General features: G+C 29.4%; 1 protein-coding gene across 1 annotated transcript in view; it reads left to right on the forward strand.

The window, feature by feature from the left end:
* Positions 1-19,779, forward strand: part of p130CAS — a 46,903-nt gene that overhangs the window by 10,726 nt on the left and 16,398 nt on the right. The window contains exons 2-3 of the mRNA XM_964572.5: positions 9,428-9,571; positions 14,790-14,948. Of these exons, the coding sequence (XP_969665.2) occupies positions 9,428-9,571; positions 14,790-14,948 (303 nt within the window). The remainder of the gene's footprint in view (positions 1-9,427; positions 9,572-14,789; positions 14,949-19,779) is intronic.

Below are 19,779 nucleotides of genomic sequence, written 5' to 3' on the forward strand. Positions count from 1 at the left end.
CTACTGGTTTTCTGAACCGCTGAACCCTGAAGTAGTTCACTGTTTGCTCGAAAGCTGGATTAACTGGACCACAAGTTTTGGATTTATTCTTATTGTTCACATTTACGTCGAAATTGGTTAACCAAAAGGTCAACGTGGAAGAATTGACTAATAAGTTGTTAAACTAACATTTAATAGACTGTAATTTAATCGGCGAGCAAAGCTCATTTAAGTAATTTATTCTGCCTTACTAGGAAATTTGTCAAAAATTAAACGGCCTGCATTTGTAGAAATTATAAACGCTCAATAGTTTACACCCACTTTTCCAGATTGAACAAACATTTTGAACGTTAAAAAAAAGAATTAATCTTTTATGTACGGCTAACAATTCATTTCTAAATATCAAAAAAAAAATATTTTTTTTCAATTGTGAGTTAACTTTAGAGTCAAATAACTTTGGGTTAACCTAAACTTAATGTTAACTTATAGCTAAATAATGACTGCTTTTTCAATTTCTACCTTAGGTCTGAGTTAGGAAACGTCTAAGTTTAAGTTAACTCAAAAGTCTGGCTATTTCGAACTTGGAAATAGTTTTTTTTTTCGACGTTAACCTGAAGTTTATATTTAACTCAAAATTAACTAGACACTGAAATAACGGACCCAGAAAAAAGACCTTTGACATTAAATACTTTATTTTTTTCTTCATGCATGTGAATTTTTATACAGTTCCTTGTTATAAATAGTAATTAATAAACGTTATTTCAAATGTGAGTTAACTTTAAAGTAAAATAACTTTGGGTTAACCTAAACTTAATTAACTTATAGGTAAATAATGACGGCTTTTTCAATTAGGCCTGAGTTAGGAAAAGAAAATGTTTAAGAAGACTCAAGAGTCTGGTTATTTCAAACTTGGAAATAGTTTTTTTTCGACGTTAACCTGAAATTTATATTTAACTCGAAATTAACACGACACTGAAATAATGGACCCAGAAAAAAATAGCCTTTGTCATTAAATACTTTACTTTTTTACTCCATGCATGTGAATTTTTTCAGAGTTTTTATACAGTTCCTTGTTATAAATGGTAATTAATAAAAAATAATATTATTAAAATTAAAAATACCTAAAATAATGATGTTTTGACCAAAATACCGTTTAGATGCGTTTTAATTTTTTTTTCTGTAATTAATCATTGTTTTTTAAAGTAGCGACAATTTTTTGTATGTACGTATTTTTGCACAAACCATTTAAGCACTGCCATCGTTTGTTCTAGAAGACATAAGAAATAATAAGCGGCTTAATGTTGAGTAATTAATTTTAATTAGGATGAAAACGCGATTTATATGTAGTTGAATATAATTTTGAACTTTTATACACTTGACTGTATACTGATAAGTACCTATCACAATTTCTTTTTCTTAAAAAATAAGGTCGTAACAGTTTTGTGAGTTTTCTGGCACTATTGTTACCTATCACAATTACAAATTTTGGTTTATGAAAATTTAATAAATTCATTTCACAAGATAATTGGTATTTTTAGGCACTAATTTCTTAAATAATAATTAGAATTAAATAGAATAGGTTAGTGCAAAAATTAGAATTTGAATTTTGATCGAACTTATTTTTTTTTAATTTTGTCTTTGTAAATAAAAAATACCAAAAAATAAAATAAAAGATCTCCCTTACCATCTAAGGGCGGATCCAGGGGGAGACAGGGGGCCCCAAATATATATTTCAATTTTTTAATAAATAATATAAAAGCTTAATGAATAAATGTCTTTTTAAACAAAAGTATTTTTATGCACATTACAATTATTAAATTAATAAATAAATTACTAATTTCTAATGTATTTGTGTCCATTTTATTTAGTTTTAATAAAAGAAAACGTGTTTCTTAAGCTGTCAGTCAAAAAAACACAATTTTCTGCCAACATTTCGTTTTTAATTTAATCTTCTTTAACCCGTTTATAAAAAATAACTAACGGCCTGAAGAAAATTAAATTAAAATCAAAGCGTTGTCAGAAAATTGTATTTTTTGAGTAATAGTCCAAAAAAATACCAAATACCTTTCCTTATATTGAAAATAAATTATTATTACCACTTAATAAAATATTATAGGAGGACTCTCGAAAAGTAAAACAAGGAAATTGCTTAGAAGTTTTTTTACGTCCAGAATTTTTTATTATTTAAACTTACTTAAACAACTGTACCTAAATTAACATTGTCTGTTGTATTTCATGTTGTACTTTTTTTTAATTATTAAAAAGAATGTGTTGTTTTTGTCAATGAGAGATTTTTGTCACAAAATCTACTAGTAAAAAAACATTGTGATTAATAACTTTGTATATCCAAAAAATGCTGAAAATAGGTATAGAGAGTTTTAATAAAAATAATTGCATTGTAAACTTTATTATTATTTATTTTATTATAAATGGACTCCTATTATTGGACTTAAATTTTATACATTTTTTTTATATTTGAACATACCGACAGTACAAGTTTCATTTAATAGTTTCACATTCTAAGGGCCGGTTTATAGAAAGCTTTGTTAAAATTTAATTCGTTGTTAAAAGTTAACAATGCGAATGGACCAACCACATTTGTTCAGTTTAGTCACGTGATCAGTTAATCACGCATCTAAATGAGAATTAAATTAACGACGCTTCTATAAACCGGTCCTAAGCATTTTTGAAAGCCCCAAATTTATTTCTGGATCCGCCCCTTTTACCAAGGTATAGTCAAATGTTGCAAAATTCCAACAATTTTTTTAATTAAAAAGGGAATAATTTTTCGTATCAACGACTATTTATTTTTTAAATTAAGCAGTTGAGTAAATAACAATATGCTCTTATTGACACAATTTGTAATAGATTTTTTTATATAAAGTCTTGTTTCATTACAAACCTCATTGGTGCAGTCAGTAGGATTTGATCTACTTTTCTAAATGCAGCAGTTGAGTAGATAATAATATCCTCTTATTGCCATCATTTGTAATTTTTTTTAAACAAAGTCCTGTTTTATTACAAACTTAATTGGTGTAGTCAGTAGGATTTGAACTGTGTTTCTAAATGCATCAGTTGTTAAACAGTTCGATGAATTAATCAATCGAAAATGCTACCAGAATAGTTTAAATTTATTGTAGGTTAGGTTAAGAGACTGAACTAAACCCTTTTGTTAAATATTTTCAATTTAGAGCCCCAAATTATCCAAAGTTAAAGTTGACAAGTGCCTGACAGGACTTGACAGCGGTTTGAGTGCAGATGCACTTTCGTTGCTACGGATATCGTCTGCCCAAAATTTATACATTTTTGATTTTGGTCAAGTGCAAGCCTCTGTTTAAATTAAAATAACTATTAAATGGTGCATTTTAGCGGTGTAGAAGGTTATACCTTTTTTATTCGCAATTGATTACTTTATCGATTTAAGCACTAAAAAAGTAGTGTTAAGAGGGCAAAAACTTAGAAAAATACAAAAAATGTGACCCGGAAATGCTGCAACCGGAAACTGGTAGGATGTATCTGGTTTTCATAATCACTAGAATAAAAGGCATATTCTCTTTAGTATGTCTACCAAGTTTCGGAATATTTGGTCAAATGGTTCCAAAGTTATTGTACAAAAACGTACTTCCCAGGGCTGTAAAATTCTTAACAGTTTCGATAGGACACGAGTTATAATCTGAATTGGCATCATTTCATAGGTTCTTTTTGAGGTTCATTTATTGTCTCATAAATACGAATAACCCTGTATTATTTCGCATCGAGCTATCTTCAACAGGTCGGCAAGTGTAACACTCACCCTCTTGAAAACAAGTTAAATTCATCGTTTCAAGCAAAAAACCCCGACAAGCTGTGCCGCCAAAGTGGTCATATATCTACCCTAATGGCTTGGATATGTTCCTGCCGTATAAGGTTTCCAGCTTTGGAAAAAGTACGGATTCTGTAAATTCCTTCCGCGGTAAATGAATTCTTTGATCACGTTGTGTATTTACATATAAATAGAGATCGGATGATTGAAGGATGTTTTACAGTGTTTTAAAGTTTTATATAGTCAGAGCAATTACCGGCATAAAAACGAGTTTCTAAATAAGAATCTGGGTTATAGTCTTGAATTTATGATGCGTTGCAATTACTTTTTCGAATTAACTTCACTGCATTTATTTTTGTACCAAGTTTCTTCAAACCGGAAAATAATTTTTAAAAGGAAACTGACATGACGTATTTGTTTAACATTTTATTTAGTAATGGAAAAGGAATTTTTGCTATCACTGCATCACCGTTTCACATTATCTATAGATTTTTTCTAAGAAAATTGCTAACGTCTGTTATTTAAAAATAACAATGTGTCCGGCGATTAACGGTTCGTGAGTCACTTGGAAATAAGAAAGTTATAATATTCAATAAATATTCAAATCAATTCAGTGATGTAATTTCTATTAATATAAATAACTGCTAAACTTTGCTATGAAAGAGCAATCTGGACTAATTAGCAAAACTACGGTGTCTAGTTAATTTACAATATTGCAGGTCAAGGATTTTTTATTAATTATTTACAAACTACCGATTTGTTAAGTGCAATATTTGCAAAATGTTTGTTTCTTGATGTCAACAGATAACTTATACAAATTATCCTTGGCTCTCACCTTATGAAATTTAGAATATGCTCGCTCTAATAGTTACTTTATTTTTCATGTGAACCTTTTGTATGTGAAACAGATACCAACAAGTTTGATGGATTTGTAGATTGTTTATTCAGGCTGTTGGTAGACAAAAACGTGACTTTTTCATGTTTGGTTTTCGTTTAGGGTGAGTGAAAAATGTTAATAACTGCCATCATCTTGTAGTTTGATTTATTTGAGGTTGTTTTAGAAGAGAAAAAGGACTTATAATAATGGTTACATATTCTAAAAAATTCGAAACTAAATACACATTGTTTACGTTGTAAATTTTTCTTTTCTGATGAAATGAAGTTGCGTGTTTTTATCAAAATGCTGAAGATCTGTCCATCAAATTCTTATTCCTTTTGTTCGAATAAATTAAATTAGTTATTAATAATACGAGTGCGAAAACACAAGCTTAAAGTTCGAGGGCTGTCGTTATGCAACGAGCGTATGCGAGTTGCGTGCCTAGACACCCGAGAACTTTAAGCGTTTTCGTATAAGTGTTATTCAAATTTTTTTTGTTGGAACATTTTACTTTAAAACACGTTGCTATGGGAAGCGTGTTTTAAAATAGTAAAAACATTGATTTAAAACACGTTGCTATGGGAAACGTGTTTTACAATTGTGTTCATAATCTAGAATTCAGATATTAAAAAGAAGGTTTAAAATATTACCAACAAAAAATGTTATTTTGTCCCTTAATTCCGAGAGATTCAAAAATGTGTGTCATAATTTTAACCACGAATACCTCTCTACAAATGAGAATAAACAGTACAATTTTAGTGACCCACTCAAAAAATATAAATATTTACTGATAAATATTTTATCTATGTATTTAAAAAAATTAAAACTAATAACGTAAGTTCAGATTCTGTTGTTTTGGCACTTTGTTATTGTACAGGGTTCTTAAAAATTGTCACCAATTCATGGGTACCTTGTTGAGAAGTATGTGTAGATCACGGCAAAAATCTTGAAAAAACTTCTAGTCTTATTTTAAAAAATCTAGAGTTACAACTTATTTTATTAACTTTTTCTGTTATCATTATTTTGTTAAGTTTTTATGTAAGTATTTCTCTACCACATACCACTGGGTTGGTGCGCCGGTTTTTGAGCACTTGGTATAAGAGTTGCAGGATTCCTTGTTTGTCGTTTTTTGAAAAAACTGATTTTGAGTAACATTTTTTTAGTTTTTTGTTTTTAAAGAACTGATCAATTTTATTACAAATTTTCTTGTTGTACTTTTTCAAAATAAGCAAAAAAAAAACAATCGCCTCTTATAAGATTAGACAAAACTAAAAGATACAACTTTTTATCTCTAATTATAAATCAAGTGTTTTTTACTTTATTTTCTTCTTTTTTATTATTTTTATTTTTTTTATACACACCAGAAAGATTTTATCAAAAACATTAACCAAAAACATCGGTTGCCATTTAAAAAAATGAAAAATGACGTCACAAATGTTAGCACAACAAAAATATGAATATTATGCGTTACTTTGAACTCACCCTATATAAATTTGTAAATATAATTATTGGTAAAAGTGAAACAGCTTAGGCGCAAAAATAATTATTTTTTCTGTTATCGAAAAATACAACTTATACCTGTGACATTCAGTCATAAAAGACCAACGTCATAATTTAATTTTTTAATTTCGTTTTGAGTTTTGTAAAAAAATAAGTAAATCATGTATACCTGTTTTTTATTTAAAAAACACATTGTTGGCAAATGACTAACTTGTTACCATGACAACTCATTTAAAAGTAACCAACATTAATAGCACGCTATTTGCACCACAATGGACTCTAAGAAACAGCACGAATTGCATGGTATTTATTTTTTGGGAAAAAAACTGTTTATTGACTCAAATTCCTCTATTAATTTTAATTAATGTTATTAATATTCGACAACTGTCATAACCAACTTATAAGTCATAAGGGCAGAAAGCGTTCCACACAAATTTATTTTCTTATAAGTTTGTTAAAATTGTTAAAAATCGTTTTATATTACGATGGAGAGCGGGGTGAGAAGATTTGGCGAGAAAGGTGATGGGGAAATAATTGATGCAGACGTTAGAAAAAATGTGCTCTAAAATACAAAAAAGGTACAGATATTCATTTATTTCATTTATTTATTGTTTTTCGTTCGTCAATGAACATTCAATGATATAAATTAAATAGTCAAGCACTTCTTTTAAATTTTTTGTTTCGTCATGATTTTTGTAAAAAAATTGTTCATTCTGTAAAAATTCATTTCTTCTCTCGTATCTCGTATTTTGATGTGCAACTGTAACAAATCAATAAAGTATAAATAAGTATAACGATATTTTTCTTAAAAATATCGCGACCATTTAGAAAGAAAGCAAAACTCGTTAGAGAACGGTGGGTTTTTTAATACTGACTTACGTTCTACCAATTAAAAAAGTAAGGAATTAAACAGGCCTGTTCGTTTTTCTAAATAATAAATACTCTTAATACGTGCTTGAAAATTTGCCATGTCTTTTGAAAATGGTTCTTGTCGAACTCTTACCTTGTTTGAGCCCTTGATAATGTTGAAATTTATTTAATAATAATTAGTACCTAAATATTTTTCAGAAACATTCATTTGTAAATTTAAAGTTGTTTTTGATTTTTAAACATTGTCCGTTATGTTATTTAATTACCAGTATTCATGTAAAGAGTACAAATGAAAAAAATTTAATAAACAGTTTTAAATAAACAAACGAACATTTGTTAGCTTTGTACTGAATCAAATGTGTTTACATTTTTCATTTCACATTTGTTCCATGTTGATTTTAACTTTAATTAAATTTTTAATCAACTATGAAGTTGATTACCGAAAAGACCAACAGGAGTAGTAATAATTAATAAGTGTACCTTGTTATTTTACATATTTTACACAAATTTCTATTATTAATACAGGGTGATCCAGGGGTGTGTAAGCGGTCTATGACTTTTGTGCTACTTGAAATATATACTAAAAGTATTTTTATTATACATAGTGTGTTGCATACAGGGTGGTGAACCAATGTTATACTTTTTTAAATGGAGCAGTCTTTATATTGTTGCATATTTATATTCTACACAAAATAATAATGTAACTTTATATATCTTTTATATAAATTTTTATATAAACTTTCATTATAAAAAAGTCCAATATTTAGAAAACCACTACGAAGTCGCCAATGAATATTTTTCCACAAATTTGAGAGAAAAATTCAGAATACCTTGCAGTTTTAGCAAATACTCGACTTTTACTCGCAACACGCAGATAATGTACAGGCTGTACCAAAACGCAATAAGTTAAATAACTATTTTTATTCAAATGGAACACTATGTATTTTTTTTACATTTATCGGTGGCATTTTGCATAAGCTATACGTATAGGGTTTGCAAAGCAAATTTTAAACATTTTTCGAGATTTTTCAAAAAAATATTTCATTATAAGGTTAATGATAAATGATGTATATTAAATATGAAATGATATTTTTTTATATGTACTAATGTGACTAATTACTTTAGTAATTTAATTATTACTTGGTACATAAATTTTACTCATCAAGAATTAATAATAAAATAAATAATAACAGAAAAATATGTTTTGAACACTTTAAGAAATATTTCTAATTTGCTATACAAACCGTATATCATTAGAAAGCTTATAAAAAATGCTATTGATACGTGTAAAGAAATACTCGTACATGGTGTTGCATCTGAAAAAACTTTTTGCATTTTGGCACACCTTGTACATTATCTGCGTGTTTCAAGTAAAAGTTGATTATTTGCCAAAACTGCAAGATATTTTGAGTTTTTCTGTTGCAAATTTATCGGAAAATATTCATAGGCGACTTTTTCAAAATTGTTTTTTTACAACGAAAACTTGAATAATTCTTAAACGAAAAGGGATAAACCCATAATAGTTTACATAAAGTAACATTATTTTACTGCGTAGAATCTAATTATGCAAAAATATACAGGGCTGTTCCATTTAAAAAAATATAACTTTAGTACACCAGCCTTTAAACAACACCCTGTGTAAAATAAAAATACTTTTAGTTTGTGGATTTTATAGTGGAAAATTTCATCCAACAAAAAAATTCATAACTCAAAAACTAAAAGTCAATCTATGCGATAATGAAAACGGCATGGCAATACTTAAAGTAACAAAAAAGTTATAGACCGATTACGCACCCCTTGGTCACCCTGTATGTATAAACTAAATGGGTATTAAATAAGCAGCATTTCCCCACCAAGTATTTTGAAATTTATCCAATGTTTTCCGGGCTTTTTCCGATCGCTAACCGATAACGGTGGGAATAAAAAACATCGCCACATATGGAATAACATAACTGGAATAACCTTCAGAGATAATAATAACACCGGTTTGAGTTACCCTAGGTATTATATTCAAAAACATTATTGTGTGATCCGTGACACACCACTTGATGACTTTTAAACTGTAATAAATTATTTTTGTGGTCCCTCATATGCTCCAGTCATTTTTCAATACTTTTAAGTTTCCATTTCAACCCCTATTACAACTTTTGGCTAATAGCACAGCCGTCAGCACGTGTCCCGAAAATTGGTCAAATCCATCAAGTCATTGCCAAGTTATTTAGTTATACATGAGTCACTGGTGCAAAGGGGACTTTGTCTACTACCCCTATATAATGCACCCTTTGTTTGTACGAAATTGATAAATTGCCGCCTTTTTAAAACTGCTATAATGTGACGAAAATTCAATTTTACCATATGGAGGCATCGATGGTGATTAATTGTTGTTTTTTTAATTTCAGCATTGTTTGGCGCGAGCTTTGTACGATAATATCCCGGATTCACCTGACGAGCTCGCATTTCGGAAAGGGGATACTTTAATCGTCCTGGAACAGAATACGGCAAATATCGAAGGATGGTGGTTGTGCTCTCTACGAGGTAGACAGGTAACACGAACTACTAACTGGAAATTATCATTTATCTTTATTACAAGTGTTTTGTTTATTTATATTTAAGTAATAAGAGAAGTCAGTTTAAACGTTAAATTTTATAAATATTTGTCTTTCGAAAATCGGTGTAATATATATTTTGAAACGTTTTCCTTATTTACTACAGAAAAATCAATCACAGGGTGCGTTAAATAAATTGAGTGGAAATTCAAATTGATAAGAATTTTTTTGAAATATTTTTGTTTTCACAGATTTTATCACGCTTGGTTGTAATACAGATTAACTAACATTAATTCAGAATAAAAAATATTATAATTCGAAATTAATCTTCAAAAGGCACTAAACTTTTAATCAGCGTAATATTTGGTGATAGTTGTTTTTGGTATCATTTAAATGAATTGTTTTGCAAAAATGAGAATAAACAATCCTTATGAATCATGATACATTTCATAATGAATATAATAATAATGATGCTAACACACACAAAAAAATCGTAGATAAGTGGTCTTTAAAACACTTGCTCTATTTCGAGCACTCCGGCTACGGCGTCGTGCTCGAAAAATCGCGCGTGTTTTAAAGACGGTAATATCACTTATACTTGAATAATTATTATTTATTTTATTTCCGGTGCTCAAGTGACTAAAAGTTTAAAAAAAATTGTTGTAATTATAAGATCAATAATAATTGTCGAGTTATTATTTTCGATTGTGATTTTGACTAAACGCCCAATTTCCTTTTTTTATTTGCAATTTGTTAATTTTGTCAGTTGTTTGCAAATAAAAAAAATTACTCTTAACCTTGCAAGATAGTCTACTTCATCAACATTTATAACATTTTGAAAGACAAAAGAAAAAGAAAACAATTTCCTTTCTAAATGTTGAAACATGAATAAAGGAAAAAATAGTTTTTATGCATTCAACAGATGCTACTTGGTTTTTCCTCAAGAAGTTGGAGAGCATTTCGATCAGAATATGCTAAAGAGAAAACTGTTTGCGAAAAATTTAAAAAAAAGGTAATGAGTGACAAGCAAGAAATTACGAGTATGTTTTGATTTTCTTTTTGTTTTCTAAAATATTTAACAGCGAAACACATATTTATCTTATGCTAGATGCCACAGGGTTATTTAATTAATTATATTAAATATATATTTAATTAATATATTTAATTAATCAAAATAAAAAAAAATAATTGCGTTGAAGGTAATTTTGTTAAATCAAAATTTTTTTACCAACAAATAAATTTCTAGGATCCTCGTGAGTTTATGCATTTAAAAAAATAGAATGAACATTTGACATAACAAGATGCAGTTTCCAACACAAAGCATAATAAGTAAGTGTTTTCATAGCAAATGTAAAACAGAGATTTTTTTGGAAAAATGCTTAATTATGTATTTAAACACCGTTTTAGAATAATAGTAGAACACATAAAATATTTATTAATATGTTCATATTAATTTTTTTTAGTGCAAAAATATTCTGAAAAAATTCACATACATAAAGAAAAACATTAAGTATTTATTAGCAAATACTGAATTCGATGCTTTCACCTAGAAACATAAAAAATTTAAAATATTGTTAAAATCAAGCAAGAACAGTTTTACAAGATTAAGCAAAAATGGGAGTTTTATTGTGTTTTTTGAGTACTTTCACGTAAAAACTTAGCCATTTTATTAAGAATTTCGCCAAATTTAGCTGAAAAGTCACCAAATCAAATTGATTTTTTATCTTATTTTGCTCGTTTTACTATTAATTCTTTAGTTCCTTTTTAGCTCTAAAGACATATATATTTATTTAGCAAAACAAGACGCTTCACTTGACTTACTTCAAAAAATAAGGCAAAAAATTATAAGATATAATCCGAAAATCTACTAAATTAGGGAAAAATGGGATTGTTTTTAGGTGTTTCTTCAGTATTTTAACCTAAAATCTAGTACTTATTTTACAAAGAATTTTAATAAGTATAGATGAAAAATCACCAAATCAAAATTGATGTTTTAGCTTATTTTGCTTGTTTTAGTTCTTAGTTCTTTTTAGATTATGTAGGGAACATCCATTTACCAAGATCTTGTCAAAACAATATTACCTAAAAATCACTAAGATACTTAAACTTGATTTATCTTACAATTAGGCCAAAAATTACAAAATATATTACATTAATTTTACATTTTTTAGGCCTTTTAATAGTATAGTAAGACATCGCACTTGATGACGTTGCGTACTTCAATACAGTAAAACCTCACCGCTTCTAATGTGGCATGATCAATTCTACGAAATTTTTTCTTGCATTTTTTTTCTTTGGTAGTGCTGTTGTTTTTTATTTTTATTTAATAAATTCTTATCAAAATTAAAGTTTATATATCTATGAGATTCTTATGCATTTTACAGGAAACATTTATTTTTACAACAAAATCAAAACGTGACGTACAAAAAACGCCATTCTGATGTTGTTATGTCAGAATTTATTGTTTTACATGGCAAACTACGTTGGTATCAAAGAGATTTTATGTGCATTTTTCAGAAAAATCGAGTTATCTCTAAAACTTTTGGAAAAAAACTTAAGAGGTGAAAAAGAAAAATGAATGTTTCACCTCATGGTAATGCTACAATGCAAATGGACATTCTTGTCGCCGAAAAATCCCCCCAAAGTTGTTTACACTTAATATGTGAAAAACCATGCACTCTGCGAATTTTTAATAATGTGCCTGCAGATGTACATTTGTGGAAAAAATTAAATAACTTTTGAACGATTAAAGCAAATTTCAAAAACTAAACTGATTTATAAAGTCTAAAAAAGTTCACATTTAAATATGTACAAATATACAGGGGGTGCCATTTAAAAGAAACTATGTTAAAGGCTGCACTATAAAAATGGAAAACCCTGTATATGGCAAAATAATTTGGACCGTGCACTTTGACATCCCATTTGCAGTGCCATTTGATTTATTTCAATATCTTTGACAATGTAGGTGCAATCAAGCACGCCCATATCTCTGACTCACCCTGTATTATGTTAATTGGAGATTTTTTTGTCCGTGTCCGATATATAGAGTGTCCGTTGTGGATAGCTTATTTTACATTATTTTCCAATGCATTTGTTTCCTTGCTACAAAAATGTCCGTTGTGAAGATGTGTCTGTTATCGGGAGATGTCCATTAGGGGTTTAAAGGATTTAATCATAAAATAGGCGACAAATTACAAAAACACATGTTTAATTAAATCCTCGATTTTTGTAAAGAACATTTAGAAATTTTTTTGGAAGTAATAAGTTTCATCTAGAATAGGAATCCTGCTAGTATAATGTGCAAAGGAAATGAGTGTTTCATAGTAGCTGTAAAATACAGGATGTTCCGTTTTTATTGTTACAAATTTAAACAGCTTGTAGAACATTCAATTTTAAGCAAAAGTTTCCTATAAACATGTATAGAAAAATGATCGGTAAGGGAGCTACACCCCCTGAAAGGGGTGCTTTTTTTGGTGAGTTTTTCTTAATATTTCAGAAACCATTACAGATAAAATTACAAAATTTGGTACAGTTAAAATCTTTATACGCCTAATTGAATTCGGGAATCATGTAAAAATTTTTAATCAGGGGCGTCCCAAACTGGAGGGGAGTAGGGTAAAAAATACCGTAACTATTTTGGCTCTAGTTTTGTCACACTTTCAACAACAAAATCGTAAATACCCTAGTTTTTTACTCAAAAATGGTCCCTTGTGTTATTTTGATACAACTCACCGTTTGTGAGTAAAATCGTGCTGTTTATGGTCTGTTACACAACGTTTAAATTAATTTTACACAAAAACGGTGAGTTGTATCGAAACAATACAAGAGACCATTTTTGTGTAAAAAACTATGAAATTTAAGATTTTGTTGCTAAAAGTGTTAAAAAACTAAAGCTAAAATAGTTAGGACATTTTTAATCTTACCCCCACCCCAGTTTGGAACGCCACTGATTAAAATTTTGTAAATTTGATCCTCGAATTCGATTAGGCGTGTAGAAATAGATAACTGTACCAAATTATTTTGTAATTTTATCTGTAATTGTCTCGGAAATATACAGGGTGTCTCAAAATTGACACCCGTGCTTTTAGGATTTGCTTCAGAAGACTAAAACAAATCGAAAGTTAAGAGTGAAAAATTGTCCGATTGTCCTTTGTTATCGAGTTATTGATAAGAAACTAAAATTTGAAATTTAATCATTAAATTTTGTTAAAAGCGAATTTACCAAATTTGTTGCCAGAAAATATGCAACAATGCGATTTGGAAACTTTTCGCATATGCCCTGACCCCTCTAGCGGCATTGCCATCATAAACACCTCTAACTTATAACCGAGCTTTTAACAATCGACAAAATATCGAAAGTAATAATGTAGTATGGTAGCGCTCGGCTCCATTTGCGTGTGCGTCATCTGACATTTCTGTCACTACGTTTACATAGCAGGGCCATAGCGGTGACAAACTATCAAATATTTTTTGAGGTTACGAAGTGTTTAAATTATGAGTTACAAAAAATACAGATTCACAAAACAAGACCTAACAAACGCAAAATCAAAAACCTAACGAAACGCAAATCACAAAACACAATAAACGAACGGAAAATACTTGCGATTAACACCGATAACACTTTCGACAACCACCCTTAGATACCCCTTAGTTGTTTAAATTTACATTGTTTTGATAATTTTTTTACAGCTGTGTGTTGGTAATGAAAAAATGAAATTGATGACGCACACGCAAATCGAGCTGACCGCCACTATAGTATCGTATTTTAAACATACAAAACCGAAGAAAATTAATAATACTCGTCACTAGACAGAGTGATCCAAAGAATTTTAACATCGCTAACATCAACTAATGAATTATGTTCCACAAATAATTGGAAAGATTGCATAAAGCTGATTATTTACATTTTTATCAATAACTCGAAAACTAAAGACAATTGAAATTTTTTTTACTCCTAACTTTCGATTTGTATTAACCTCCTGAGTCAAATTCCTAACGCACGGGCGTCAATTTTGAGACACCCTGTACAGAGAAAAACTCACCAAAAAAGGAATCTTTTCGGGGGGTGTAGCTCCCTTACCAAGTCTTTTTCGATGCATGTTTATAGGAAACTTTTGCCTTAAAATTGAATGTTCTACCACCTGTTTAACTTTGACACAATAATAATGGAACAGCCTGTATGAAATAGAAAAAATATTGATGAGTGTAATTCCAGGGTATTTGCCCGGCTAATAGACTTCGCCTAATACCAGGAGTGTACGAAGACACCGGACAGACGAGAGTTTGTTCACCGCAGTTAACAGAAATATCCGGCGATTTTAGCTGTCTTCAAAGACAGGGAAAAAGAAGAAGTTGGCATGTGCAACCAAACCAGGTATGATTTTATTAATAGCCTTCATTAATAATCACATTGCGATTTCTCGGAATGTCACTCGTGTTTCCTTTTCGGTGTTTTAGATAACGGTCGCATTTTGACTCGTTTTTAATTCCCTAAAGCTCACGAATGAACCCCTTTTGTGGAAACGTCATCTATTGTAGCCCGACCGAGTGATTTAGATGCTAATATTTCTACCCTCGTTAGGAGGGCGTGAGATGATTTAATGTCCATCTTTTGTTGTGGTTTTTGAATTTCAATCAGCTCAAGTCGGCTGTTTCAACATTTCTTTACCACGCACACGGGTGTAGGATAATTTTTAAAGCGACTGGTAGTGCAAGTTTCTCGTAATTGCTAAATACGGTATGACTCCTCATGAAGTGGTTCTTAAAACTTGACCAATTTCTCTTTGCGCCAGCCGAGCTCGTAACAGTTTTATTAGGAGATTGCGAAACATGTGGAAAAGAAAAATGACAACATAAAGAAGAAAAACATTCTTGTTGACATTTGAAGCATCCATAAAACACGAGGTGACAACGAGCGTTTTTGAAGAAATGACGCGGTTTGGAAAACGGGGAAAGTCTTAGTTTTGAGTCATCGTGAGAAGAGAAAATTTAGTTTTTGCTTGCTGTGCAGTTAAAAGAAGGAAAATAATTCAATAATTAAAAAAAAACAAATAGCTAATAATTTCAATTTGTAATCAAAGAACTGAATCCGTTTCGTTAAGGAGAGCACATCATTTTTTTGTTAGAAGTTATTTAGCTGTTTGATTTTAAATATTGTCTAAACAACTCTGGATAGCTTTTGGAGTAACGTTTTAACGACGTCACTTTTCAATTTTGCTGCCCTAAACAATAATGTCAGATTTGGTGAGAATATAACAGATCTGGTTAAATTAAAAAAACTGTAAAAAACAATTAGAAAAATCTAACGCATTTTGAAACTACTTTTAAAATGTGAGTTTTTCTCCAAACGTTTGGTAAAATTAACCTTTTCTAAAGGATAATCCTCAAAATTTTAGTTTTTGTTTGTTGTGCAGTTAAAAGAAGGAAAATAATGCAATAATTAAAAAATAAACAAATAACTAATAATTTCAATTTGTAATAAAAGAACTGAATCCTTTTCGTTAAGGAGAGCACATCATTTCTTTGTTAGAAATTATTTAGCTGTTTAACTTTAAATATTGTCTAAACAACTCTGGATAGCTTTTGGAGTAACGTTTTAACGACGTCACTTTTCAGTTTTGCTTCCCCAAACAACAATGTCAGATTTGGTGAAAATATAACAGAACTGGTTAAATTAAAAAAAAAACTAAAAAACAATTAGAAAAATCTAACGCATTTTGAAACGACTTTTAAAATGTGAGTTTTTCTCCAAACGTTTGGTAGAATTAACTTTTAGTTTTTGTTTGTTGCCACAAATTTAACAGTTAATTGTTTATGTAAGTTTGAAATCTGATTATGAAAAGTGCGGAAAGTGCTTATATGAGTTACCTACAGGGTGGTCATAAATCGGCGCATCAGCTCAGTGTTTTTGTTAAGCAGCTTGTGTAAAGTACGGGAAAAACAATGAAAAAATTTCTAAGGCCATCTGGAACTACAAACTTATAAGTTGTGTCTTTTTTTAAAGAAACTTTAATTTGAGGACTAGAGTTATCTATATTTCAAAAACTAGAGCTGATAGAAAAAAAATTTGTTTGCAGTTTTGAAATTAGGTAATAAAACAATTATTACTTAACAGTAGCAAAAATTTTGAGGCAGGGGATATTCTGAAAACTAGTGTAATTATTAATGTGGTAATGCAAGTATATACAGGGTGAGTCAGTAGTGGGTTATTTCTGACACGTGCTCAGATGCAACCAAAAAAACGAATTGCACTTACAATTTGAACAATTCGTTTAATTTTTAAAAACATTAATTGATCAACATTGTTTTATTTTGTTTTTAAATAATAATAGTCCAAAATGAAATTTAGCGAAACTGTCAAGACAAACTTAGCAATACCCAGACCAATGCAATCGTGATATAATTTAGTACTTAGTATATAAGAAAATGACATTCTTTTTGTGTTTTTCTTAAATTTAGTGCTTACATTTTTCAACTAGAAACGCAATTATTCCCAAAATTTTGTTATTACGTGAGTTATTATGTGTCATTTTGAATTTTTCGACTGATTAAGCATCTCTCTTAGATAAAAACCTAACTTATTTTACAAATAATTTTACTATTGCTAAGAAATCACCACACTAGAGGTCGAAACTGTGTTTCATTAAACCAAAAACGAATTAAATTACCTACTTTTTTGTAAAATAATTCGAAAATTATGTTAGATTTAACTACATTTTTGAATAATAACTTTTAAAATAAGTTCTCACTGAAACTCTTAATTAGTTTTCCTCGTTTTAGCTCGATTTTAGCCACAAGCACAATTATTTAGCAAAATTTCGTTAAACCAAAAATTCTTTAAATTTACCTGGAATTTTTTGTATTTTTTTTAAATAAGCTAAAACTGGATGAATTACCAGCTTGTTTTGTTCGATTTAGTTCGTTTATGGCCTGTAGATCCATTTATTTTGCAAGATCTTATTACGAACAGAACTAAAAACTCGATTTTTGGAAAAATTTTGTCAAATATAACTTAAAAAACCAAAAAAAAAAAATACGGTCAGAAATGTGTTATTTTTAACACAGTTTTTTCAAACATGTTCAAACTTTAAGTGGTCAAAAATGTGTTATTTTTACATGTGTTTGAAACTTTGAAACAGGTTATTTTGATTTTTTTGAATATTTTTTGAATTTCATTCAAATATACTTTTTGAATTATTTTTTTTGGGGATTTTGTTAAAAGTGGAAATTACAAAATTGTTGAGTAAGTTAATTCGTTAAAACAGACGGAAAATTTACCAAATTAGCTCGAGAATGGTGTTAATTGAAGATTTTTCGACTATTTAGTTTTTAAGTAAAAAAAAAACAGTTTTAGACAAGATTTTGACAAACAAGAACGGGAAAAAGGGCATTGATTTTCCCTTTTTTTTTCAAACGTTTTAGCTTGTTTTTACTATTAACTCAAAATTTCGTTAAAAATTAACTACGACTTTGCCAAACTTAGCCGAAATTTTTTTGCATTTTTCAATTGTTTCAAATGTTGTTGAACACAAATCAGTTTTTTTACCATCAAATTAGATCAAAATTAATGATATTTTAGGTTGTTTCGTTCTATTTTCTTCGTTTACAAAAATAAATCGAAGTTTGTGTTATTTCGTTCTTGTGACTTTATTTAGGTACCTCGTTTTTGAGTAAACTGTCGTCCTAAAAATCACAAAATGTGGTCGAAAGTAATAAATACGTTGTTGAATTAAATTCCTAGATTTTTGTGTCAGATAATGTTCAGAAAGGTTATCACATTTTTTTTTAAGTTTCAGTAGGTTATTTCTCAAAACATTAAAAACACCAAATTAGCTCGAAAATGTCAGTATCTTAGATTTTTTGGCTCTCTAATTACGTTTTTGAGTAAAAACTAACTTTCCTTTGAATAATCTCACTAAGACTTAATGAAAAATCACCCAATTCGGTTAATGTTTATGTAATTTTTTTTCTTTGGTTTAGCTTGTCTTCGAGCGGTATTTCATCAAAATTAGTCAAAATTCTTCAACATTTGGTTGAAAATTGTATTACTACTATGACGTTTTTTTAGGTTTTTAAACATGAATTAGGGCTGAAACATAAGATTTTCATACACAAAAATCACTACATTAGGTCAGATAAATAATTGTTTTTGTCTTTTTCTTTTTCAAAATTTTGAAAAAAATATAGAAACTTTATCAAATTTTAGCGAAATTGGTATCATCCCGTACAACATATGATTCAAAAAGCCAGTTAATAACATTTCGTCAACAACAAGCCAAAAAAATTAAGTTATCCTTTTTTAGTTGAAAACTTTCGAGTTTTAAATAAACAGGACCCAGATAACACTAAACTAGATCAAATAAACGACATTGTTTTTCCCTTTTTCAACTTTTTCAAACATCTTAGGTCGGCTTTTAACCATAAATCAATTATGTCCAAGAATGTCGTTAAACATAAGCTAAAAGTTAACCAAATTTGTTCGCAAATGGTGGTGTTTTTCCATTTTTCAGGTGATAAAGCACGTTAACCCTGCCAAAATATTAAAGCAAAATATTCGGTTGCAGTGTTGCCAAATTCAATAGTCATTTTTGATCACCTGCTATAAAACATGAGTTACAGTTAACCCAACCAAAAAAATCGGTTAACTTTATATTTTTCTTATACTGGAGTCGTTCTGTTCTTTTTTCGCCTTATGCTCCACGATTTATAAGAGTCTTCTCTAATGAAATTACATTTCAAACCGGCAAAATTAAGCGGAAGCCCAGATTAAACCGCAAAAAACGTTGGATGACGCCCTTGAATCCAGACGCGCCGTTGCCTGGGCAACGTCTCTTTGTCCCAGTCATATCGATTGGTACACCACCCGACGTGGGCTTGAATATATTTTTGATTTGAGCGATGTTTCAGCACAACAAAGTGCAATTATTTTCCATTTGTTGTTTATTCAGATCGAAAGTCGTTTAAGTAAACTTGGTGTATTATTGTGTCCAAACATGGGCAAGAGACAGGATTCACAAGAGGTTGGTGCATGACTGGTTGATTCCCTTTTATATTCGTGAGAAGTAAAGAGACGAAAGAATAGATCGATGCTAATTAAACTTGTCAGTGAACAATTATTCGAATTGTTGTAAGAGATTTTAATGCCTATATCTATTTGTAATTTAGATCGGAGATAGTCTAGTTAGATGACTGGGTATTTTTATTGT

The sequence above is a fragment of the Tribolium castaneum genome, chromosome 1, assembly GCF_031307605.1.
Source record: "Tribolium castaneum strain GA2 chromosome 1, icTriCast1.1, whole genome shotgun sequence".
Lineage (NCBI taxonomy): Eukaryota > Metazoa > Arthropoda > Insecta > Coleoptera > Tenebrionidae > Tribolium > Tribolium castaneum.